We start from the raw sequence: 27,285 nt of genomic DNA, 5'->3' as shown, positions 1-27,285 counted from the left end.
CTTTGAAGCCAATTAATACATAGAGACTTTAAAGATCTTAATGAAAATCTGTGTCCCAAATTGTAACTTTTTCGGTTTTACTTGTGCATCTCACAGGAGGACACTGCGGTAATTTGCCTATATTGCTAAATATTTAGTTGCCTGGGTGAGATTAAGTGGAAGAGCAAGGTCACTCTATCAAAATTGCCATGAAAATTTGACAGCTCAGATAGAAAATCTACCCTCTGTGTCCTTTACCATTATGACTTAAGTTAATGAAAAAACTAATAATATTTTATACTCACCTGTCAAATGGCTCTGGACAAGTGGCTGAGTAGGGTTTTACAGGCCCAGGTGAAGAATACTGAAGAGGAACAGTTTTTTCATATATGAAGCAAGACTACCGTCATGGAGGCGGGGGAAGGGTGCAGGATGAGAACTTGGCCATGCATAATGGCTGTATATATTTAAATGTGTTCTCTGAGGTGCCTGGGTGCCTTTAGTGTGATGGGTATATTTAGTAATAAAAATGTGGTTATAATAGTTGTCCTTCATAGAATACTGATTGAGCTACCTGGTATTTTAAAATTTATTGAGGCTATTTTTAGCACACACTTTGGAAAACCATTTTCTGAGCACTTCTGCCAGAGTGCAAATAATTCCACAGCCGTTTGAAATATTATTGCAGTGTGAAACTGCTAAAGTGTATTTTAGTTTTAGCATTAACTTGCCTGGTTTTTGAAGACATTTCATCCTTGGAAGTAGAGAAACTGGTAAACCAGTTAGCTGCAGGTGGTTACATTTGCTAATCAGATGGATAATTATTCTACGTTTGTAAAAGAAAGACAGCTGCAATTGCAGTAGAAGATTGTTAGGAGTTTTTTAGCATAACAATGAACTGCAGCACCTGCCTTTCCAATGTGTTTTACAATTACACTACTGGTATTATTTCCTTGACCCCCCCCAAGCACAGAAGGATCTACACGGTGCTCTAGCTGTAACTAGAAGACAGTTTCATTTCAAATGCCTCTTTGGTTTTGCTTATGAATTTCCAACAACCTTATCATTTTGATCAATACTTATTAAAGTTTTGCTTTCATTAAAATGGTGCACATATGTTTGGCAGACTTATATATGGCTATTTTACAATTACCAGTTGATTTGAAAAATCATCATTTGAAACTTGTGCAGTTTTCAACTCAGTTCTTCATGCGTGTAACTCATTGACCTGCCTGTTGGGACTTGCAGGTTTCTTCCCTTTTACGGTTAGATTTGTGATAAGTTTGAAGGAATTTGGTTTACAAGTAAGATGCTTAGTTATGAATCAGTCACTAGAATGGCATAGGTATGTCTTTGTTGTGCTATATACATGATATTTATTTCCATATTTGACTTATATATGTGCATATCAGTCACTTCCCATGCTCTCTTAGTTTAATTTCTGCCAATCCCTGCCTTAGGATATGCTCTAGATACAGCAATTGGCCAAGAAAGGCTGCTTATGTCACCCTTTACACAGGTGTAAAGCAACATTTGTCAATGCAAATTGGTGATGATTTGTGGACTTGTGAAATTTGTGCTTTCCTTACCATTTGGATCTACTTCCATTGGCTCTTTACCATTCTTCAGGTCAATTTGGGGAAAGCATGCTAAACCTGTTATAATATCCAGGGTATCTGCCCATGCTAACAGGTAAGAAGCCTTTCAAGTATCTCCATTTAGCTCTCTGTGCTTCACAGAAAGCTGATTCTCCATACTTATCCTTCTCTACAGCTTATTAATGTGGTGTGATTTGTTGCAATACAATTTCTTAATTATGATTGTTGATTAGGAAAGTGAATCCTGATGCTCACAAAGAGCTATCTGCTGCACTTTCCTTAAATGTAAACGCACTGGGCTGGGACAAGTACATGAGAGGGTTTGAGACCTTCCTTTGTCCTTACAGCTTTCTCACTCTAGTATTTCCTATGTCTGCTTTCACCTTTACAGCCACAGTTCCCATCTTTATTATTGGTAGCTTTTGAGTAACAGTTTGCAAATGGATGGACTGCTGTCTCGAATTAACTGAAATTTTAGCAGCTAAATTCCCCTGAGATACTGAGCCTCTGAGAAGGGTTTAGCCCCTTTTTGCCCTTTCTTGTTGCCGTTGTTTCTGCCTGGGAAGGTATGAGACCACTGCTCACAATGGCAAATTGCCTAGGGATCTCGAGGAGCTACATCTTAATGCACTTCATTTTTAATACATTTGTCTCGTAAGGGTTTGGTGAGATTTTTATTTTTTTTTTGCCATCCTTAAGTTTGAACAGGGTATTAGATCGTGTGCTTTCTGAACTGTCAGAATCTTCTCAAATTCCTATCAGTTCCAATTAAATCCTGTTTTCCCACATTTCAAGGGGATGAGCTATCTCCCCTGCATTGTCAGCAACATACACAGCCATTAAGGGGTTCACTTTCCAGCTATTTTCCTATGTCTATTGAAACAATGGTGATGCCCAAGCCAGTATCCACTGTTCTTTCATTTGCAGTCCATATTATGAACTCAAAAACTTCCTTTCTCTGATATTGGTCTGTAAGTCCAAGTTCACCTGTGTAGATACAAGTGTTGTTCCATAATAATTTGATTTTTGACTCCATATTTATGTTCTAATATGCCAGGAACAGAGGTCTCTTCAGGCCCTCTGTAATGCAGAACTGCTGTTTTCTTTTCCTCTTTTGCTACTGTTGGACTGTATCTGACCAACTCAGACTGGTAGCCTTCTCCAGAATTTGCATGTGGGCATTGTACATGTGGATGTGAATATTATTGTCCAGAGGAAAATGTATCCATGAAACACAATGAAATTCATATTGAAGTTTATTTTTTTCCTAGCACAACCACTTCTGGGGGTTATGGAAATTTTGTTTGTCTTCCCATACATTATGCATGAGTTTGAATTGATCCAAACTGTCTGAGCTCATGGGCTTCCCTCTAAAGATTATTCTGTCACTTACGTGGGATACCCAGAGCTTTCCATTCTGGGACAGCTATGTGTGCAGTCAGAGCGCTAAAATGTGGTGAATGTTTGCTGTTAGAGAAATCTTGCGGTTAAGTGAACTCAACATCCAAGTGCTGGTGCCCTTGTGGTTTGTAATTCATCTGTTTCTCAGAGTGACTGCTCATCTCTTCAGGTCTTTGTTATTTCTTTTTTAGCATCTTCCAAGTTAGTCCAAATTTTCCTACCCTCCTGTTTTGGGAAAAAGCTTAGTCTGTGCAATCAGGTAATTGGTTAATTAATTCACCATTCTGGACTGAAAATGGGCTTCCCTCAGCGGTTGTTTAGTAGAGTATTTTTGTAGCTTTTTATCTGGAATTTTCCAAGGAATTTTTACTTTATTCAGGAGGAATAAAGCAGAGAATTTCAGAAATACGTTTGTAATCAGAGCAAGCATTCTAATGGAATTGGTATCATACATGACTCAGTTTCTTCTAAAGAAGGTCTTCATGTCTTCATTTTCAACTTAAATATGTTTTTAAACACTGTATTTGAAAACTAATCATAAATGACTATAACAGTTCATATATATTGTATTTAAAATTACCATTATTAGCAGCAGTGAAGATAAATTTCAGAGTGTTTGCTTTTTGCAGTGAGGAAATTTGTGGACAGAAAAATATCTATATATATTTTTGCTTACCACAGCTAGTGTTTTGGAGAAGATTTACTATACTAACACAGTAACACTAATATGCTACAACATCTAAAATGCCTTTAGCATGCCATTTACACTCATCTGAGAGATTTCATGAAAGTATGATATTAGTAAGCCTTCCTGAGTAATCCATCATGCCTAGGAGACTTAATCAGATTGTAGATGTACTTACCCGGCTTTATTGTTATTTTCAGTATTACTGTCCTTATTCCTGTTTCATCTGTGCTGAAAACATTGAAAATTTCAGTTGGAGTTCAATGCATTATAATCATGGTTCTCCACAAAGTGCTGCCCAGCACAAAACCTACAGCCTCAATTTAGATGTTGTGTGTGGTAAAATTACTTGATATTTCTTTTAAAGGACTGTACAGAAGTTTAATATTTCTGCAGGACTGTTGAGGTAGCAGCATTAAATATTAAAACTTTTAAATGTGCAGAACTGATTAATTCAGAATATCAGAGCTGCTCATAAATGTTTAATATCTGTATTTTGCCTGATTAGATATAATTTAATCTATGAGCTTCTTTCAGCACTGTGGGACCAGGTACTCATCTTTTATTTCTAGAAATGGTTTAAACATAATTCCTTTTATTAAAGGTTAATATTAATGTCTGGACCTTCTGCTGTTATTGTTCATTCTTTAATAAAACCTACTTCAGAATTAATCACCTAAAGTCTAACTGGGAGCAGCTGGTCTTTTTAAGTGTACCTTTCACAAAAAAAACCAGTTCAACTAAAATGTGCGCAAACTCAGTGAGCTGGAAGCTGAAATTTTGTTTTGCAACAGTTAAGCATTTCCTTAGAAATGCAGAAATATTCTGGGGAGGATATTTCTGCTAGGTGAGTCCTGGATTTAGGCTGAGGTTAAACTTTGATCAGCTTGGAGCTGTGTTATTGTACAATGAATAAACTTCATTAAAAAGCTGACAAATGAGCCTTAGTATAGAATCATAGAATAGTCAGGGTTGGAAAGGACCTTAAGATCATCTAGTTCCAACCCCCCTGCCATGGGCAGGGACACCTCACACTAAACCGTGCCACCCAAGGCTCTGTCCAGCCTGGCCTTGAGCACTGCCAGGGATGGAGCATTCACAGCCTCCCTGGGCAACCCATTCCAGTGCCTCACCACCCTCTCAGTAAAGAATTTCTTCCTTATATCCAATCTAAACTTCCCCTGTTTAAGTTTGAACCCATTACCCCTTGTTCCTATCACTACAGTTCCTAATAAAGAGTCCCTCCCCAGCATCCTTGTAGGCCCCCTTCAGATACTGGAAGGCTGCTATGAGGTCTCCACGCAGCCTTCTCTTCTCCAGGCTGAACAGCCCCAACTTTCTCAGCCTGTCTTCATACGGGAGGTGCTCCAGTCCCCTGATCATCCTCGTGGCCCTCCTCTGGACTTGTTCCAACAGTTCCATGTCCTTTTTATGTTGAGGACACCAGAACTGCACACAATACTCCAAGTGAGGTCTCACGAGAGCAGAGGAGAGGGGCAGGATCACCTCCTTCGACCTGCTGGTCACGCTCCTCTTGATGCAGCCCAGGATACAGTTGGCTTTGTGGGCTGCGAGCGCACACTGAAACCAGCTCATGTTCATTTTCTCATCAACCAACACCCCCAAGTCCTTCTCTGCAGGGCTGCTCTGAATCTCTTCTCTGCCCAACCTGTAGCTGTGCCTGGAATTGCTCTGACCCAGGTGTAGGACCTTGCACTTGGCATGGTTAAACTTCATCAGGTTGGCATCAGCCCACCTCACAAGCGTGTCGAGGTCCCTCTGGATGGCATCCCTTCCCTCCGGCGTATCAACCAAGCCACACAGCTTGGTGTCATCAGCAAACTTGCTGAGGGCGCACTCAATCCCACTGTCCATGTCACCGACAAAGATGTTGAACAAGACCGGTCCCAACACCCATCCCTGAGGGACACCACTTATTAGTGGTCTCCAGCCAGACATTGAGCCATTGACCACAACTCTTTGCGTGCGGCCATCCAGCCAGTTCTTTATCCACCGAGTGGTCCACCCGTCAAATTGATGTCTCTCCAAATTAGAGACAAGGATGTCGTGTGGGACAGTGTCGAAGGCCTTGGACAAGTCCAGGTAGAAGACGTCAACTGCTCTACCCGTGTCCATCAGTTCCATAGCCCCATCGTAGAAGGCCACCAAATTGGTCAGGCAGGATTTCCCCTTAGTGATGCCATGCTGGCTGTCACCAACCACCTCCTTGTTTTTCATGTGCCTTAGCATGTCTTCCAGGAGAATCTGCTCCAAGATTTTGCCAGGCACACAGGTAAGACTAACTGATCTGTATTTCCCTGGGTCATCCATTTTCCCCTTCTTGAAAACGGGGGTTATATTACCCTCTTTTCTGTCGTTGGGAACTTCACCTGACTGCCATGATTTTTCAAATGTGATGGCCAGTGCCTTAGCAACTTCATTCGCCAGCTCCTTCAGGACCTTGCTTCCACCTTTTATAAGCCTCTTTTTACCTTCGAATTTTCCTGAGCAGCTCCTTATCCATCCAAGGAGGTCTCCTGGCCCTCCTGCTGCACTTCCTTCTAGTTGGGATGCAACACTCCTGAGCTTGTAGCAGGTGATCCTTGAATAACAACCAACAGTCTTGGGCCCCCCTGCCCTCTAGGGCTATATCCCATGGAACCTTACTAAGCAGGTTCCTGAAGAGGCCAAAGTCTGCTCTCTTGAAGTCCAGGGCAGTGAGCTTGCTGCACGCTCTTCTCACTGTGCTGAGGATCTCGAATTCGACCATCTTGTGGTCACTGCAACCAAGGCTGCCCTGGAGCGTCACATTTCCAACCAGCCCTACCCTGTTGGTGAGCACGAGGTCAAGCATGGCACCTCTCCTTGTTGGCTCCTCTATTACTTACAGAAGGAAGTTGTCTTCCACACAAGCGAGGAACCTCTTGGATTGCTTGTGCTGAGCTGTACCGTCGCTCCAACAGATATCAGGGTGGTTGAAGTCCCCCGTGAGGACAAGGGTCTGCGAGCGTGAGGCTGTTCCTATCTGCCTATAGAGCACTTAAACTTACTTTGCTTATAGAGCGGAGTATCTCTGGAGGAGGTGGGATAGACCTGGCAGGCATGTTGGCTTGTGGCTGCTGAACCCCAAATGAGTTAAAAAAAGGATGCTGTAATGGTGAGCAAGCTGAATCAATGATGGTGGAGAAAGAGTTTCTTTTTTAAGACTTCTAAAATGTTTAACTTCCTAAAAAGGTGCTTTTTTAAGTCTGGTTCTGCCTATGGGTTTTCGTAGGTTAGGAGAGCTGCCCTCCAGTGTTCCACAAAATTCACATCAGATCCAAAACAAAACAGCTTTACCACATTCAGAGACCTGGGAAATGCACCCTATGGGCAACACTGCCAGCTGGTAGGGCTTGAAGTAGCATAAGTCTGGTTGAGTTTAGCTTTATAAAGCTGTGAGTTGTTTCTCTTGAAGTGTCTGCCTTGCTGGTTTGTTCTCTAGTGTGACAAACCACAGCAGGCCTCAGCAGGAATATGCAGATAAGACGCTCCCCCTCGCTGGTCCTGGGCTTGAACATCCTTGTGCTTCCTGGCCTGCAAGGGCCCAGAGTTGCTGACCACTTCTGAGTGGTTTGTCCCATATTGGCAGCACATTGCATTGTCCATCTACATGTGCCTCTGCCAAGACCTCTCTTTTGTAGTGCAGCATATCAAATAACCTCATGTTTACCTGTGGTGTGTGAAAGGCTATAGATATATTAGAAACATAGCTCTAGGTCTGGTCTGACCTCCAGAAGCCTGTATCATATGTTCTGGTTTTCTGTATCACTGCTGTTAAAACTCACAACAAACAAATCTGCAAATCCTATATAGGCAAACACTTGACCACATATTTTTCTTCCCCCAAAAGCTGCTTTCTGCAATGATGCTTTGTCTGGAAATGTTTCTTGTATTTGGGACTGGTACAACAAGGAAGAAGGGATGGACCTCATCTACCTCATTCTGTTGTAGCATGGCAAGGCCTGCATCAGGGCAGTGCCCCACCGGGCTGGAAGAAAACAAAAACCCCGTAGGAACATCTCTCCCAAGGCATATATGATCTTCAAGCACTCAACAGGAAGCATGTTTAGCATATGGCATTAGTAATGCTTTATACCATTTCATTTTCTTGCTTAACATGCTTTAAATTATCTTCATTGCATTCAGTGCTTTATCCTAATCTCTCTGAAGTTAATGGCTAAAGCTCCATTGCCTGTAATGAGGCCCAGCTGCCTGAGAATGCCTTGAGTATAATAATAGGCTAGCAAAGCAATTTGCTGTGGTCCAAGGTAGAAATCTTGCTTTGATGCAGTGTTTTTCCCTTTTGAAGGGTGTTTCCATACAGCACCACACATAATTCTGGTTGCTGCAAAAAGAAAACTTGAAGTTTAACAGAGAAGAGAATGAACAAAATAATGCTACAAGTTAATGCCCAAATGTGCATCCATAATTACCAGTTCCAAGAACATTTGCTTGAGTTAAATGTCTTGATTTTTTTGCCATCTAACTTTCTGAGGTAGGTAGATATAATCTGTTTCTGTAGCATGTATTTCTCCTTGCCCTTGGAAAACTGTGGGAATGTGAAGGAGAGGAGGTTGTACACTCTCTGCTTCATTACAAGGATGAGAGGCATGGTTTAAGCCCTAGGAAGTTGTCTTTGGATGAAGAAGTGGAAGTTTAAAACCAGTGGAAATCACATAATATGACCTTTTTCCAGGGATCTTGGAGAGAGATTGCATCTGGAACGCTGAGGCCAATCCTGCAGCTCTACACTAGTCTGATCAGAGATGTTGCTTAATGACAGCTTGGTTTCATTTTTACTTTGTTCTTCAGAACTTGACGAAGTGCCAAGTTCTCCCTGTTTTCAACAGAATAATATAAGCAGCAAAGTGAACACATTGCCCAAGCTACTTCTGCATGTGAGCTCACAGGAAAACTGTGTTTAATCATGTTTATTTCAGTGTTAGCAATAAGGAAAAATATGTCAGATGTAAAAGAGAGAAAAAAAAATCATAAGGAGACATTACAATACACTCAGGAACAGCAAAGTATACCTTTGCCTTCTGGGAAATGGAATAAACGCAGTTCCAGCAGGAATGCTTTGTAATAGAAACCGCAGCTTTTGCAGAATGAACACTTTCCTTGAAAAAAATCCTCCATTTTTCTTGACACTTGTTTTCTAAATTAAAAACAAACAAAACATTTGGGGGAGTTTGACTCAAGTAAAAATATTTTTTGCCTTTCCTTTTTTTTTTTTTCAAATTCATTGAATACATTTTGTTCTTTCTAACCTCAACTTCATTTCATTTTCTTGTTTTATTATGCAGTAGCACAAAATCTGTGGTTGGGATCTTACTGCCTTTACTCTGTCAGTAGGCTGAATGTATGGACTAGGCTGTAAAACGTGAAGCGTGAAGCATGAAGCATAGGAAAGTGCCTGCCCTGGGTAAAGGGAGCATGCAGCACAAAGTGGGAAGGACATTTAAATGTTGTTGTAAATCGAAAATACACTTTTTTGTTTCAGTTCAACAACATGAACTGCAGTATATAACTCTAAGCTGAAATGATACTTGGGAAGATCAAAGTATTTAATTTTCATTGAAAAATAGACATAGTAAGAATATTTTATCATTTATGAATTTTTAAGCATTTCAGTCTTCTAAAATCCCTTCATTATTCCGCCTTTTCATATTTGAGATAATAAATGTTCAAATAATATTGGCACTGGTCTAATTTTTGCTAATATTTCTGGAAGAGTCTTATTTACCAAAGTCCAAGTTTCTTAAGATTTTGGGTAGGAGAATATGCATTCACCGCAGCTAATGTGGTGGAAGATGTACAGATGTGCTTTCTTGGTTTTACTGTTAATATTTTCACTGGCAAACTGAAGAAGAAAAGCTGGGAAGATAAAAACCTCTTTGTGGTTATTCTTTTTTTTTGGCATAGATCTGCTAGTTATCATGGCTCTTGGCTAGCTTGGCTTCTTGTTGAGGATACCAGTTGTGGCAATTAATTTAGTTCTTCCTGTTATTAATCTCTTCTCTTGAGAGTGACTTTGATAGTTGTACATCTTAAGTTTGACAGGTAGCTCACTTTTCCATGGTGTAACCATGCTTTTTCGAGACTTTTCAAATTGACATGGAAGAATGGAAATATTGAAACTCAAACAAGCATTTGACTACATAGTAACAGGACAGAAAGTTGGGGCTGTTCAGCCTGGAGAAGAGAAGGCTGCTTGGAGACCTTATGGCAGCCTTCCAGTATCTGAAGGGGGGCTATAAGGATGCTGGGGAGGGACTCTTCATTAGGGACTGTAGTGATAGGACAAGGGGTAACGGGTTCAAACTTAAACAGGGGAAGTTTAGATGGGATATAAGGAGAAAGTTCTTTACTGAGAGGGTGGTGAGGCACTGGAATGGGTTGCCCAAGGAAGCTGTGAATGCTCCATCCCTGGTGGTGTTCAAGGCCAGGTTGGACAGAGCCTTGGGTGACATGGTTTAGTGTGAGGTGTCCCTGGCCATGGCAGGGGGGTTGGAACTATCTTAAGATGATCTTAAGGTCTTTTCCAACCCTAACTATTCTATGATTCTATGACATGCCATGTGATATCCTACCCATTTGATATGTTTGTTGCAGTCCTCTTCAAACTCTTTACTGCCAAAGAGCACAGGTCTCATGCTCCCAACAGCAAAGCCCTAAAATGTGAGGTATGCCTTAGCTCCATTCTTCCCAGCTGACTCCTCTCTGCCTAAGGTGTATCTGTTCTGAGCGCTATTGCTGTGCCATAAAGTTGCTCTGCTGATTACTTGCACGAAAACTGTCAAGGCTACATTGAAAAATTAGGGTTAACATATTTACCATTTATCCCTTGCGACCCTCCTATAATAATATGCAGAACATCACTTATTCTGGAGGAACTTCTTAGTAATTGTGTCCTGTGGGACATGAAGACCTCTGTGCCACAACAGTGCACAACCCTGGGGGCCCTAGGCTTGCAGCAAACCGAGGCAGGCGGCTGTGGGATTTTTTGTCTAGAGAGCCAAGTGCATGTTTCTGTTCTAACAAGATATGAGTCATAGCAGGGACATGGCTGTGAATACTTATCTCTTTCACTGGGATGTGTGGAGCAGAAAGAATTTCAGCATGGAAAAAGGACATGAACTGATTTGTTAAAAGTCTGTTATGTGCTGGGGGAATTTGTACTGGTATTATCTGGGATAGTTGTGCACACCAGGGACAAGAACCACCCTGTTCCTTTTAAGAACAGAAAGTGACCATGTGGGAATCAGCTGTGTGTATAAAGTATTTAACAAGCAACTAAATGACAAGTTCATCCAGCAAAAGTCATTGTACTGCAGTCATTTTTTTGTGCATGGCTTGGCTGGTTGCTTTACCAGAACATTGGGCTCAGATGTTTGTGAGCGCTTAAAGGTAGCAAAGCATCTGCTAGAAAGTGTCTAGAAACAGGAGTCTGGAAGTGAGCTTTTTCATCTTCAGTTCCAACCCTTTGCCCAAGCAAAACAGAAAGAGGGCACTTTGTGGATTTTTCCCCCAAAGCCATGCCAACTGTTTCCTAATCACAGCCTGCCACAGTCCTGCTGTTTCAGTCCTTGGTCTTTCTTGCTCAATAGTTGAGCATTATAAAAACCTAAAACAAAGAACAAACGCTCTTCATAAAATGATATACCTGCAGTCATACCCTTAGTGAGGAAGCCATCAGTTACTTGGCGTGTTTAGCCTTTACAAGCCACAACGTAAAGAATTACAATGTAAAGGATAACCGTACGTATTGTATTATGTTGACCATCTCTGCCTCCGACCCATTTAGCCACCTATCCATAACGATAAGACAAACAGATGCCACTGAGCTTTAATATTGCTCTTAGTTTAGGAATTTTGTTTCTCAAGCACACTTTTAATTCTTTTACTCAGTTTTCATTAGGTATGTTTTAAATGCCAAGGATCTAGTGAATATTTCTTATTTTTCTCAGACTCTTGTACATGTTGTTCTGATTTAAACCTTTGGAAATAAGAATTTTTCCTTGATTAGACCTTACAATACTATTATGCCATTTATTGCAGTCCAGTCATCATTCATATGCTGGAACTTAGTATAAATACTGCTTTATATTTAGTATAAATCCTACTATATTTTTCCTATATGAATCCTCATTTACTCCATCCTGTCTAATTTAGAATGTCAATCAATCTTTAGGCTATTTTGTACTTTTGTGCCAGTTTATAGATGGGGGTTGTCTGGCTTTTTTTTAATAGCATTCTGCACCAACTAAACAAGGGACTGTGCTTAAGTAGAATTATTTTGTTGCATGAATCATACATGCAAAATTAAATCACATTTTTAAACTCTCATGCCCTGTTCCTATAATAATCAGCATCGTGTATTTTGGTCTTCTTCTGCTCCTGGTTCTTAGCAACTCCTGGTGCATTTCAGTCTTTATTTTTCTGTAATCTTTTCCTTTACTTTTGCTCTTCTAATCAGGACTTCCATGCATTTTCACTCCCTTGCTCCCCAAGAACTACAGCAACCTCTCCCAGAACCTGATGTGGTGTGTACTTTTGGGCTGGGCAGGCCATGACACAGACACTGCTGACTGCAGGGTAGATCTGTTGTATAGAAAGGACTCTGAGATGAGAGTTTGGGTGAGGAGGAAAATGCTCTGTTCACATCCAAGCAGATGAATTCCCAGTCTGATGCTAAAAAAACCCAGCGGCACGTCCAATGCACAGCTGCTATATTGGATGCCCAACCTATTTAGACTGCAAAGCACCAGGTTATTTAAGGTCTTTTATTACTGCAGTCCATTAAGCAATCCTGTTAAACTCTGGTTTAAGGAAGATAAGCACAAATATATTAAAGATAAGTGGAGTTAGAAACTTTATTACTCACTCTTGTTCATCATCTAAATTATAAGAGCTGTGCCAGCTTTCACCTGACTTATATCACACAAGGAGGAGGGAGGACTGAGTCTGGTGAGGAAGAAATGGCATTGTCAAGGCTCAATGGCTGAAGTTAAGAGTGGTCAAAGTGATCGTGGGGGCTTAACAGCAAGGTTAACAGCATCATATAGCATGCTGCTTAAGGTAGTAATGTTTAACACTGTGTTACTGTTAAAATGAAGGGAATTAGGAGGAAAAGAGTAAAGAGTAAAACCGCAGCATTGTTTTGCCACTGGGTGTGCATTAAATGATATGCCCAGGTTTCAGTGTTGTGGGCAGATCTGATTGCTTCTGTTTGAAAAAATCATAGTAAAACTACATGACTGGAGAGAAGCAAAATCTTTACATGTAATGGGAAGCTAAAGTAAGCTTCCCCAAAATTGGGAAAAGGGATGGTTGAGAGAAACATGAAAGATGCCTATAGATATTGAATGCTGTTGGTAAAGCAAACATGTTTTGCTGTTACTGAAAATGCAAGATTTTGGAGAAAAGAGGGCTTAAAAAATAAAGGGAAAAAAACTTTCACACATTAGAGAATAGAATTATGGTGCTTCTTGCCACCTGAAGCTATAAAAGTACAAATCCAGTTATTTAAATAGATGTTTTAATAGTTCATTGATGACTGTTATATGTCACAGGCCAGTGTACTGCAAGAGATGGGAGTGTATGCAGAGGGAATGTGGGGCTCATTCTCTGCATGCCCTGTTTCTTGTACTTCAAAAGCAACTGCAGCTGGATGGTGTCAGGAAAATTAGGCTGGAAGGGACTTGGCCTTCTTGGCTGCCTGAGCACAAGCTGGTACCCCAGGTTGTTTGCTGCCGAGCAGCTTTCCAACCACTCTTCCCCAAGCCTGTAGCGTTGCATACGATTGTTGTGACCCAAGTGCAGGACTGCATTGTTGAACCTCATACAACTGGCCTCAGCCCATTGATCCAACCTGTCCAGATACCTCTGCAGAGCCTTTCTACACTCAAAGCAGATCAACACTCCCCCCCGAACTTGGTTTCATCTGCAAGTTTACTGAGGGTGCACTCAATCCCTTTGTCCAGATCATTGATAAAGATATTAAAACGGAACTAGCCCCAGTGCTGAGCCCTGGGAACACCATTTGTGACTGACCACCAACTGAATTTTACTTCACCACTGCTCTTTGGGCATGGCCATCCGGACAGTTTTTCCCGGTGAGCAGTACTCCCACCCAAGCTGGAGCAGTCAGATGCTTCCTTATTCTCTGGTATCACTGGAACTCATGCACTTCACAATATTTGCTTATCATAATTCATGTGTCTATATGAGGATTTGTATTCTTTTAGCCTGAGGTAAACATGTTCAACAGCCTGGTTTTAGTTGGCGTGCTTCCTTAGCTAAGATTAACACAAAAGTTCTTGCAAATGTTTAGATATTACTGAGTTATAATAAATTCCCAGTAGATAATTGTTTTTGCTCTCTTCCAGGCCAGCCTTCATTTTATTTTTTAATGCTATTGTTAGTTGTGTATAGAGTAGCTGTTTGTCTTTTGAGGACAGCAGAATAAAGGGATTTACCAAACTCTTCTGAAAATCTGAATGCTGCAGTAATATTCAGACCTGCTAAATAATTTATTGAGAGCACAGCCAACAATATGAAATTTTCATGTATGGGTATCAAACAGACAGCCTCACATAAACTTGAAAGGCATGAAAAATAAGGTTAGGCTTCAAAATGAAGGTCAGTATTCTCAGGCTTGGAGTAATAAAAAGGTAATCACAATATCGTTTAATCTGTTTTTAAGAAAAACCTTATGTTGGTGCATTTCATAGAAGCATGACAAAATTTGAATTTGAAAGTTAATAAGGAGATTGCTGAATAAGGACACAAAATGGTTCCAACATAGAGCAGTGATGAGCCTTGCTTCGTACCCTTTGTAGCTGGTGAGGTCTAGGAATGACCGTCATCCCTTCTCATATGCTCCTGGGGCTTTAGATAAGAGAAATAATACACTATGACTGGCAAAATGTTTCACAATTATTTAAGTCTAACCATTGTGTACATACCATTAAAATGTATGTTGCTGGCTGTTATGTTGTGCTACTGACTGTCATAATAATATTTTGTTGCCCAGAGATGCATTTTAACAAACATGATTCGGTTTGTGTTTCTTAAACGAGCACTATAAATGGTAATCCTCATTAATCATTATATGAAACAGCATTTAAATGATTATTCTGTTTTGGCTATAGTATGCAATAGAATTCAGTGGTTGAATTTTGACCGTTGGTGGCTTCTGCTATACAGCACTTTTAGAGACATAGCTGACATACATTTTTGTCAAAGAGGTTTTGTTTCATATCCATATTATTATTTTTACTGCTTAAACTTCATTAATGCTGTTCAGTGCCTTGTGAAGTTATCAAACGGAGTAACAGACACTTGCTGATATCCTTTGCTTGGTACCACAATAGTGCTTGCTAAGTTGCTAAGCATTTGTAATATATTTGGCATAACACAAGGAAGAAGATAAAGATAGTAATTGTCTCTAATAACCTTAGTGAGCTCTGGGTGCTAGGCAGCGTAATTCCTGTTCAGCTCCCTCTGACATGGGTGATAGTTGGTCATCTGCATAGAAGTTGGATAATTAAATTACTGTGAGTGGCTCTTGGTGAGATTCATCTGAGTTTGGCCATCTTCAGCATTGACAACTACAGCTGAGTTTTACAGTCTAGGCTCCCTTCTAGTCAGTGAGGAGAATCAAGCATTTCTTGAGTGTGATTCATCTGGCCCATTTTAGACATCAGTGTTAGGGTGAGATTTACAGGCTAAATGGGGTGACATAAATAGATATGATGTTCTCAGGAACTTTATATAGCAATAACACATATTCACTGGGCCACTGACTGAAACCTCCATCTCCTCCTTCCAAGAAGGCTGTCCCAGCCATGGGAATAGAGAGCAACCCTATCTCTGTGCCAGCTGGTATTCACTTTTCCCATACACAATGCAATGCCTGCTGGGCCACACACACACTGGGGTTTCAAATATTTTAGGATATTTCCTTGGGAAATTCAGGTTTGAATCCTCTTATCTAGGTGAGAGCCTTAATTACCCATCTGCTAGTTAGGAAGCAGGCTGCTATGCCAGCAGCCAGTCTTATCCCTTCTCTGTCAGTTCTCTGGGCTGTGCTAATGTATTTGATAATGCTAGCTGGAACAAAGCACCGCATTGCTCAACATGGCCAAGTTCCTGGTGGAGTTGGATACGGTCAGAAACATATTCAAGTTAGGGATTTTGATGCATGAGAAAGGCTTTTGGGTCCAATATTGGAATTGTGTACCAGGTATCAGAGCCTGTTCACAGGCCTAGCCATTGGACTCCTCACTTCTAGTGAGATGCAGCCTTACCTTATAAATTGTGACCAATCCTTTGTAGTTTAGGAATATAAGAATAAACACTGCTTATATTGCTGCTGATGTAATTGTCACTGTCTTGTTATGAACTTTCAAAAAGATGTTATAAGTAGTGTCTCTGCAAATAGTTCTTTCAACAGGCTGATAGGCTACTCTGCATCAATGACAAATGATGTCTGTATATCATGTTACTGACAACTTGCCACACATCTGCAATCTATTTTCATTTCTCTGCTTGTTACCAATTTAGGAAAGGAATTGAAAAGCCCTGAAGACAAAGAGATTTGATGGAGCATGGGGCAGAACCACCGAAACTAGTACCATAACACAAAGCCGTACCAGATCTGATTTTAAGCTGTTTAGAGAGCAAGGTTCAAAACTTGTGCATTTTTACTACCTTCTTCCCAAGAGCTATTGGTAACTGGAGTTATTGGCAAAGGCATCACAGGTTAGAGATGGTGCTATTCAAGGCATCGTCTGCCCACCTTCAAGAAACTTTCACTGGTGTGCTGTTGTGAGTTTAGTGTGGGCTTTAGAAAACAATTACTTAAGTGAAAATGGTTTCAGTTGTAAGAGTGCTGTCCCTCACCCATATCTGTTTAGTTAACCATGCTGAAATGTCCTTCTCCTACATACCTGGGGAAAATCAATACTGATATGAATAAGAATCCCATGGGTTTCCTGCCTTTGATTTTGCTGGAGGAGGTGTTGTCCTGATTTCATGTGAGATGGAGTTGGTTTTCTTCCTAGTAGTTGGTATAGTTCTGTGTTTTGGATTTAGGATGACAGGTGTAGTAGACCTGTGGTTCACACTGTTCTTGGGTGTCTGCCTGGCATTCGTATTTGAAATTCCTGGATTTCGGTTTCTTTTGAAAGGAAAGTATTTCTGTGAGCAGTAACAGTCAGTTTGATGTCAACATATGTGTCACTTGGTGGTTTGTTGGTTTAGTTTCTTATAATTCCTTCTTTTTTGCTAATAAAGTTCTGGCTGCAATTAATTCTAAACAGTTGCTGGATTTTTATAACAATGCATACTCCACCATTGATTTACATAGATCAGCATGCTATTTTTGAATGCATACCTCTAAAACTCTACCTGAGTATTTATAGGTTGCCTATCACTGTGGTGTCTGAACAGTGTACTTTTAAATAAGACATCAGAGGTTATTCTCTTATTACTAGCAATTTAATCTGTAGTTGACATTTCAGGGGTTGTGTGGTATTTTAAGGGTTTGGGTGTAGTATTATCTGTGCCTTTTAAGACAGCACTACATGCCAGGATGGGTTTACACTTGTGCCACTTGTGTTTGGCATTGCATGATGGTAGCATAAAGGCACCGTTTCCTAAAAGTGGGGACCAGCTTGAGAAGGGACAAAGAACATCTTCCTTGTGTTGATTCATCTTTTGCACAAACCCTTCCCAGCTTGCTGGGATTGCAGATGATGGGTCCAGAAATCCACTCTGGGGTCTCCATCCCCTTTTCTGCTTTTAAAGTTATTGTGAACAAAGCCAGAGAGGGAAAATCTGAAACAGGAGCAACCCAGTGTGGGGTTTTGATCAGGTCATGTTGGCCAAGTGATGCTGAGACGCAGATAGCCATGGCACATTCCTACTGCTGTTATAGGGAGTGTAAAGCTCTGCTTGGCACTGAATGTGGTGTGATGTTGACAGTCTGCTGTATTTTATGTTAGTCTGCATTCCTTTTTGCAGTCTCTTTTCAAAGCCACAGAACTGCAAAGGGACAGAGGCCTCTCTGGACAACAGTGCCATTTTGCACCTGACTTGTGTTACTTTGAGGCTGATATATTTTTTTGAGGTGTCATGCAAAAGTAACCAAAACCAACTACTTCAGTGTAAGTAATTTATTTCTTAAGAGGAAGGTTTCTAGCTGTACCTCAGGTGTGCAATGATGCAATATTACAGTATGGCTAGGAACTGGCTCTGACCTTAAGAAGAACCCAAAAAATGTCTGTCCTTGCTTTGATGCAAGGAAGTCTCATTTTAGGAAGTCTGTGGTGATCCCATGCCACATATCAAAATTCCTTTCTGTTTTCTTAATGGCATACAAAAGTGCAGATTCACACTGCAGCTGTGTGTCTTTACTCACATAAACAGTAGACAGGGCTTTGATGATTTTTGTCTTTTATTAATTCTTTCTTGAGCTCTGTTAAATCTCCACTCACACTGTGTTATATCTGTGTGTCTACATCTTGTAATTTTCCTTGCCTTAAATTTTTTTAACTCTTTGACTGTCATAAATAGCAGCTGCAAATTCTGTGGAATTTCTGTGTATCTGTCAGTCCTCTTAGTGACATTTAGCTGATGCTAAAGAGCAGCTAAATGGTCAGGCCTGTCATAGAATCACAGAATAGTTAGGGTTAGAAAGAACCTTAAGATCATCTAGTTCCAACCCCCCTGCCATGGGCAGGGACACCTCACACTTAACCATGCTACCCAAGGCTCTGTCCAACCTGGCCTTGAACACCACCAGGGATGGAGCATTCACAACTTCCCTGGGCAACCCATTCCAGTGCCTCACCACCCTCTCAGTAAAGAACTTCCTCCTTATATCCAATCTAAACTTCCTCTGTTTCAGTTTGAACCCGTTACCCCTTGTCCCTAATGAATAGTCCCTCCCCAGCATCCTTGTAGGCCCCCTTCAGATACTGGAAGGCTGCTATGAAGTCTCCACGCAGCCTTCTCTTCCCCAGGCTGAACAGCCCCAACTTTCTCAGCCTCTCTTCATACGGGAGGTGCTCCAGTCCCCTGATCATCCTCGTGGCCCTCCTCTGCACTTGTTCCAACAGTTCCATGTCCTTTTTATGTTGAGGACACCAGCACTGCACACAATACTCCAAGTGAGGTCTCATGAGAGCAGAGTAGAGGGGCAGGACCACCTCCTTCGACCTGCTGGTCACGCTCCTTTTGATGCAGCCCAGGATACGGTTGGCTTTCTGGGCTGCGAGTGCACACTGAAACTGGCTCATGTTCATTTTTTCATTGACCAACACCCCCAAGTCCTTCTCCCCAGAGCTGCTTTGGATCTCTCCTCTGTCAGTGGCAGTTATCTCCTGAGATAATCCCCTTCCTCCACCTGACAGTTTCTCTGCCTTTGCAATTTAGATGCATGGACTGCACTTTGAGTATTTTGAGTATCAGTCAAAATGCAGCTGTCTTTTCAGAGACAATCAAGAGACTGTAAGGCAATTTTTGTGCAACTAATTACAAGGATGAAGCGACTTCTACAATGCTATACAGTATGTGTAGCATATAACACTGGCAACAGTGAAAATTATGTTCATAAGAACAGCATGAGTTTCTTATCTGAATATAACTATAGTTTAAAATCCCCTTTGTCTTTCCTGTCATGCTGCTACCTCCACCTGTAGTGTAATTTAAGCAACATCTTTGCCAGTATCTTTCTTCCTGACCTGCTTCCTCCTCGAGACATGTCGGCTCCCAGCATTGCTGGAGGCACCGCTGTTCCTCATCCCACAGGAGGGACCAACTCCAGGGCTCTTGCAGAAACCTGTCGTGGGAAGTGCGAGGTGTCTCCTGAGAGAGGCTGCCTCATCCCCTCCATTCCCAAGGAAGTAACACCTCCAAGCTCCCCAGAGATGTGTGGCATTGGCAGGATGAGACCAGCCTGTGTGCTCAGTTAGCTGGTCTCTGTAGCAAATGTAGGCAAGCACAGCAGCATGTATGTGCTGAGCATGGAAAATTGAACTGAGGGCCTCATGATTCTCAGAAATACAGTTTTTTGTGACCACAACCGTTGCACAGAAAGAAGGGTAGGGCAAAGCAGCACTGGAGGCTATTTCTGTGCTTTTTCCCAGCCCTGATATGACCTTTTTTGATTGCCCCATTTCCTTGGCTTTTACAATATAAACTGAAGTTATCCACCTAACCAGTGTATTCCTGTCCATGTGATTCATGGGCAGGAAGGTTTCATACCCATCATGCAAATGCCGTTCACTTGATTCAGAAGGTGGAGTAAAAACTGCATAGCAGATTGACATAGTGGATTGACCAGCATTGTTAGGCTGACCCACACTTCACTATTGGCTTTTGCAGGTGGTTTTGCTCCAGGTCCCTCCTTCTGGTCTCTGTGTGAGTACCTCATACTGAACATCTCTAGGTTTTCCAGGTTTTTTTATCATCTCTCTGCTATTTTGCCCAGCCGTGGCCCTCTCTTCCCCATCGCTGCCTGTTTTTTCTCCAAAAAGTCTCTTCTCCCTGTTCTCTACACTTCTTCCAATGTTACCGCTTTCTCCATCTTAGTGTGCTCATTATCCTCTTGCGCTCAGGTCTGCTTTTGTATCTCCTAAGTTTAAGTTATTGAGAATGGTTTTGGTCACACTTTAGGAGCAACTTTGTTTTTGTGACATTTTGCACATTTTTCAGCTTTTGGAGAAGTGAGATTCTGCTGAATTGATGTTTTCTCATCAGAAGGCTTAGACTTCTGAGAAAGATCCCTTCTTCTTCACCTTTCTTTACAACCAGCAGACATGACTTTTTGCTTTAAAACACTGAGAAACTTTTCAGATCAAAACATAATAGGAAATGGTATAGCAATATAGCTGGATGGAAATGTATTTCATGGGACTTTTTTCAGCGAGCACTATTAGTCAGCGAGTGTGCTTGGAGTGCCAAATGAGGACAGAATCTCTGGAAGTATTTAGATGCTAAGAATGAAAATGTCTCTATTGAGCATGTGTGAACTGGTTTGGGGTTGTGGTATGTTTGTTTGTTCGTGTGTGTATATATGTATGTGTGTATATATATAAAATATATGATTTGTCCTAATGGAGGACAACTTTCAGATTGGAAGGGCTGCTGAAAGCAAAGGACACTGGAATTTTTCAGCCAGGGCAGCACAACATTTTCCTCTAGCTTCATCTCAGGAATGAATGAACTGTTTTGACTGAAATTCCTTCTCCCTGAAATAATTCATGCGTTCTGAGGCAGACACCATGAAGAAAGAAAAAAAGACCCAAAAAACCCCACAAGGGTTAAAGTTGGCAGAGATCTCAGGAACTAAAAATAGAAGGAAATGTTGAGTAACTTTTAAAGTAGCTGTTATCAGCTTTGCCTCTAATATTTGCAGTGTGCTGTTGCCTGATCAGTAGCTGTTCTCAGTGCAGCCCTACTGCTTTTTTCTGGGAAGATGTTCTCAGAACTTCTCGCTGGGCTATTTCAAGGCAACTGAGGGTTTCCTGCCCATGTCTGCACCACGGGCTACCTGCTCTCACAGGCTGTCATGCACTCTCGCAAGCTTCCTTCCCATCCCTGCTGTGAGGGATGAGACAAGTCAAGACAGGGCTCTCTGCATCCAGGAGGGCTGGCATGGGTTGCTGCTGTTTGTGGGGTGGCATCCCCCTGCCCACTGAGGCAGTCCCCGGTGATAGGAAGGGCTTCTGGCTTCTTCAGTCACTCAAATTGTCCTCCTAAGCAAGTATATTGTGGAGGATGGAGTAGAGACTGGTTGGACTTGCAGGTGATACTCACTGCTGTGTTGCACATGGGGCATCATGGGGCAGTGGGGCCGTGCCAGAGCCCCACTTGCCTGCCAAGGCCTGGGTGCTCTGTGCCCTTCCAGATGTTTTCCAAGGTTCAGCTGGGTCTTGGCGTTAGTCTTGCTCCTGAAGTGCCAGATATTTGGCATCAACAACATATGGCATGAGACAGTGTAAAATCAGAAACAAAGCCTGGGGGAGAGGATCTCAGAGGAATCTTCTTGTTGTTCTTGGAAGGGCAAGCTGAAAGTCCTCAGTAACAAGCGGTGGTCCCAACACAAAATCATGGTCCTGTTGCTGAGCTGTCCACTAGCATAGTTTTCCTGTTCTTGGTCATTAACTTGGCATGGTGTGTGTTTTCTTTCATTTTATGGGAATTTGATGTATTTCACCACTGGATACAGAGAAAAATCATCACTGAGAATGTCATGATTAATTTTTTTCCTTTTGAAGAACTATGAAATTATTCTGAAACGTTTGACATGTGTAATAACAGCCTAATACTCTGTTTTTAACAAATGTGCTAGAGGCGTTGTGCAGTTTCCCAGAGGTTTAATGAGGGAGCCGTACTGTGTTGGAAATTCTTTCAACAATAAGAATTGACCTATTACATACTTATGTAAAATGGGGGTTGACAATCACACAAATATGTCCAAAATCAAATACAGGCATTGTAAAATATCACTTCTTTCCCACAGAGAAACTGGTCACCTGTTCACAGTAGGATTTTGCATTATATCCTATTCAGTAAAGAATAAGATGCTTCCCCACAGGGAAACAAAATGGCAGCAAAGTACTGGCCCGGTGCCCTTCTATCAATGCTTTTCACTGACTGTTTTGCCAAGTCTTCAAAAATAACGCACAGGCATATTTTTTCAACATATGTTTTGCCTCTTTGTTGGTTTAAAGGCACAAAGGGAAGAAAAGGTTCTGAATTATTTGCCACTTCATCATCAAATTCAGAAAAAAATTCTTTGTTTGCTTATTTGATTTTTCTTTTTCTCTTTATAATACTTCCTCTATTTTTAAAAATCTAGTTGCTTTTTCTGTTCTTTTGACATATATATCAGAAGTGGCCTCTTAAAAGCTGATCATATGGCTCTGAACCTGCATCTGCATTCAGGGGAGCGTGTATTACAAAACCTGAAATTTTGAATCATGGAAGCAGAAATGTTGGATTCAGGAATTATTCAGTATACTATTGAATAGTCAAAGAAAGGAAGACAATTAAATATAAAAAGTTGATTAAACGTGGCAAATACTGCTCCTCTGCTCAGAACAAGTTAAGCTGCTGTCGATTTTTCTATGTACTTTAGGTATTTAACAGTAAATTTAAGCCAACATGTACCCTAGGGGAAACACTGAATGACTTTTTGGATTTAAAAAACAACCAAAACCAACTGTTTCACTGCTGAATGTGTATCATCAGTGAAAGCACTAGTAGTCACCCCACAGTACTTTGCTTCAGTTTCCTGGCCAGTCACTGTGATGTTCCCATGGTTTTCCCATCAAGAGAGAGTAATATGGAGAGGTGGGACCCGATTTAGGGGAGGTATCAGAGTTTATCAGCAATCCCTGTCAACTTGAAGTCACTGAAGTGTCATAAGTATTGGGGGAATTCAGATTAATTCACTGTACTGAATGATGGAATCTCATTCAAGGGCAACAATCTACTCACAGAACATATCTACTTACATGTACTTGTAAGTACTTGTAAGTACTACTTATAAATAATTACTCATATTTTATTTCTCTCTTTCAGTGACTATTTCGACAAGTACCTTCTTTGATGGCTTACTGGTAACTGGGCTCTACACCTCTACCAGTGTTCAGGCTTCCCAGAGTGTTGGTGGCTCCAGTGCTTTTGGATTTGGTAAGTCCAATGTAATTTACATTAGGCAAACCAGGATAATGAACACTTGGTTGTACAGAGGACATCAATAACAACTTACTTGCTGGAACAGGTTAATTTAGACTAAGTAATTAGCAAGAAGTCAGTGGGAGTCAATGATATACAGAAATGATGGCTTTTCAACAGCTTTTATTTCTTCATCCACTTTCTTTGTCTTTGGCCAGCCCTGGTGCTAGTACACTGGATTATATGAATTTTAGGAGAGTAAAGCCTCAGCAGCTAAACTGTCTAAAATAGCCATTTCTAAATGGTGTTACATTTTGTATAAACTCAAGCATTTAGCCCAAAGCCTGTAACTATTCTTGGTCTGGAAAAGTGATTCTTTTGAGCTTACGTCAACCTACTTTTTCCATTCACTTGTGTCTTCCTTAAAACCAGAATACTGTTCAAGGTATTTTATGTAACCAATTATTTTCCTTGTATGAAAACTGGAATTGGGGGAAAGGTTTTGAAGAATTATTGTGTACTGCAAGTTATGCTGTAGCATTCAGCAGCAGCAGCCAGGCCAGCTGTGCTAAGTACAAGTACTTTTGAATAATCTCTCCTAAATCTGTGCAAGTAATTTACAGCTATGCCTTCTTCAGCTTATTATTTGGTATTAGTTTTTGTATCCTTGCAAATAATTGTAAGAATTGCATTCCTCTAATTGGAGAAACCTAGTGACCCCTAAATAGCAGTCTGGGGTGAAGGGGCAAAAATAGGAACCAGTTTTATGGGATATCAACTGTGCTGCACTTATATATAGCAGTAGCATGTTTAAACATTGATTTGTCTGTTAAGATTAAACTTCAGTACTTTCTTCATAATAATCTTTCATAATAATTATCTCTGTTATAATGCATATGAAACATGAGTGGCCTGGGCATGCGAATGTCATAAAGCAAACATACACCGGCTTGAAAATGAAAGAAGGCAACTAAATAGCACATTATTTAAAACTGCATTGATGAATAATTTGAGAAGGGCTTTGCCTCTATGAATAGCACCACCGATGAACCTCAGATATTGGGAAGAGCACAGTTGCTGCAGATATTTCATGTCTTAAACAAAATGCACCGGAAGTTTCATTTTTTTTTCCATACTCTTTACAAAATGAACAGGATCTGATGGACTAAGCAAGACAGAAAGCACTTATTAATGTGGAATTCTGGGGATGGTCAATTGACTGGCAAGATGTTATCTTGCCATAATACAGGTGTTCGTATCATGTTGTTGGGGAGATCATGGCCCTATGCTACAAACTCACTGGGCAAGGTCTACAGGTCATGTCTAATCACATCCAAATATTTAAGAATGGAAATCAAGGAAAATTTTAAAAACCTAAATAGCCATTTGTATTATTTCCTAAGTTTGTATTTCCATTTGTAGAACAGGGCTGTTACAGTGGGTGTCTCGCTGAGACCAAAGTTAAAGTAACATGTGATGTGTTACAGGAAAAAGACGTGGCCTTTTTTAACTTGCCAGAGGTAATTTTCTAGCTTTGGATGTGTCACTTTGGCCATTAGGTCACTGGTAAGATTGATTGAGTGATTGACATCTTGGCTTTGCGAACAAAGATTTGGGAAGGGCTTTACCCACGGTTACTATAAGCGCAATGAGGACTAAAAGGGCAATGTGGGATAGGCAACTCTGGTTGGAAAAAAGGCTGCTTGGTAAGATAACCAACAGCTAAACTAGTGACACGTGCATCCTGTGGACCAGAAGAAGACCCAAGCCTACAGTCTGGGAAATTACAAAAGCACAAAGAAATGTGAAAGCAGTCACATGTGGTCGGAGCTGCCTCATTTTTCTTGTCTATACAAATCCTCAAACATCACCCTCAGAGGAGGTGTGCTACTCAGTCTTGAGCATGCCTCCATCAATGTCAGGTTAAAACTGCTGCCATCCCTGACCTTTCTGCAGGCAAAGTATAGGGTCAGTTGTGTTACAGTTGTTAGTTATGGAAGGTTTTAAATAAACTTTTGATTTGCTGTTTTTCTTTGCCAGCTTCTAAGCTTGCATATGTATTGAAAAGAGAAATAATATGAATGTTTCAAAAGAGCTGATGCTCTTTTACAGTGCACTGTCTTTGCAGTCACATTAAAAAGTGAAGGAAAAATGACAATGACATTTAAACTTAATTCTATATAAATGTTCAATTCATGATGTACTGATAGCTCTCAGGACTGAGAACTACATAAACTTTTCCTCTCTTAATTTTGCAGTGAGAGATAAGAAGTCTGGCCTCTTCCAGAAATCATGTAGCATGTGAATGATATGCTTTTTAAACAAGTTGGTAGTTTTGAAAATTGAAAGTATTTTAAAATCTACCATCTGCAATAGAAAAAGAAAGTCGTCTCCATGGTATTTAAGATATTGTTTAATAGAATAGTAGGTGGGAATGGCTTTGTTTCATTTTCTGAGGGAAACATAAAATGCTTTCTTCAGAAACCCTGGATCCATCTATTGTGTCATCATTTTTAGCAAAGAATATACTCCTCCTTTCCAGCAAGTGACCATGATGTTCAGGTTAGATTGAGCTTGCTGGAAATTCTTTTTTAAAAATGTTGAGGACTATGGTTCAGAGACCTCAATTCAAAGATTTATGTGGTTTATCATAGATTAGATGGGGGAGGGAAGCAAAATAGCTGGGCCTTTGTAACCTGAAGATAGCAGCAATATTCTGAACTTGGGTTGATAGTGGTTGCTTACAGAGCAGGGAAGAATATTTTTCTCCCTTGCAATATTAGCATTTAAATGCTCTTGTCTGTGTTACACAGGAGGTCATGCTAGATTATAATAATCTTCTGGTCTGCCGTGACAATATGAAATTTTCCCAGTGTACATATATCTGTCTTTTGTTACTGTATTGTGGCTACAATTATCTTTTAATTACCTAATTCAGGAAGTCACTTGATGGAGACACAGTCATTGTCAGTTATCTTAGTTAAACCATGTCAAGAAGCTTTGAAGAAGAAAGATAAAAAATGTTAGTGCTAATAGAGTTAATTCTTAGGGTTCTGTTTTCTTTCTTTTTTGATATGTATTACATAGCCAAAGAAATAGTTCCTGGTTTTCTCAGTGGGATTACACTGACATGAAACTTGCTGAATTTTTCATTTTGGATCCCTTCTAACAAGCCTTTTAGAGAGAGATGTTATGAGCTTTTGGGGATAAAAGTTAATAGGGGTTGTAAATATTAATGATTTTTCCCAAACGGAACCATTGTCTGGGTTCAGATTAAGGTAAAAGCTAAGACTGTAATTTTAAAGCTAGATCTGGGATAAAACTAAGTATGTACTTGAAATTTCACTAACCACGCTCTGAGGATCCTTTAGCAAAGAAATGATCCTTAAATCTAACTTTCAAGAATAGTGTGTCTTTTTTCATTGGATGACTTGATAGAACAGATACATCTCTTCCAGGTATCTCCACTATCATTTCCACACTCCTCTTGTTATCAGTGTGATGTGTGCCTAGGACCATTTCCATGTCCTTTAGTGTTGCCTGCTGAAGGCTTTTTACAGCAATCCTGCTCTTCATGTCTCTCTTTCTCAAGCCACATTTAACCCCTCAGTGTCATTCACACCCTATCTCTCCCTGGAGATGTGTTTTGGGCTCCTGAGGGGTGTCTCCATCCCTCATAGCCATCATGTATATACAGGAGCTTAGGGCTCTCACTGATTCATTTATTGCAGATATATAAGAGGAAAGTGGGAGACAGGGGTACTAAAAAGCACGCTAGAAATCTACAAATGTGGTGGTGGGTTTGATGGAAATTATTACTTGCAAATGAGATTAAGTTAGATGGGTTTGGTGAGTGGTAGGGGTATGGGTCTGTAACATGGGATA

General features: G+C 40.7%; 1 protein-coding gene across 1 annotated transcript in view; it reads left to right on the top strand.

The window, feature by feature from the left end:
• Window positions 1–27,285, top strand: part of RELN (reelin) — a gene marked incomplete at both ends in the record, with an annotated part of 292,747 nt that overhangs the window by 22,631 nt on the left and 242,831 nt on the right. Inside the window, one exon of the mRNA XM_080626620.1 lies at window positions 23,305–23,415. Coding sequence (XP_080482746.1) covers window positions 23,305–23,415 — 111 coding nt within the window. The remainder of the gene's footprint in view (window positions 1–23,304; window positions 23,416–27,285) is intronic.

Source organism: Psittacula echo (genome assembly GCF_963264785.1).
Source record: "Psittacula echo genome assembly, chromosome: 1".
Lineage (NCBI taxonomy): Eukaryota > Metazoa > Chordata > Aves > Psittaciformes > Psittacidae > Psittacula > Psittacula echo.
This window is presented reverse-complemented; position numbering and strand designations above follow the sequence as displayed.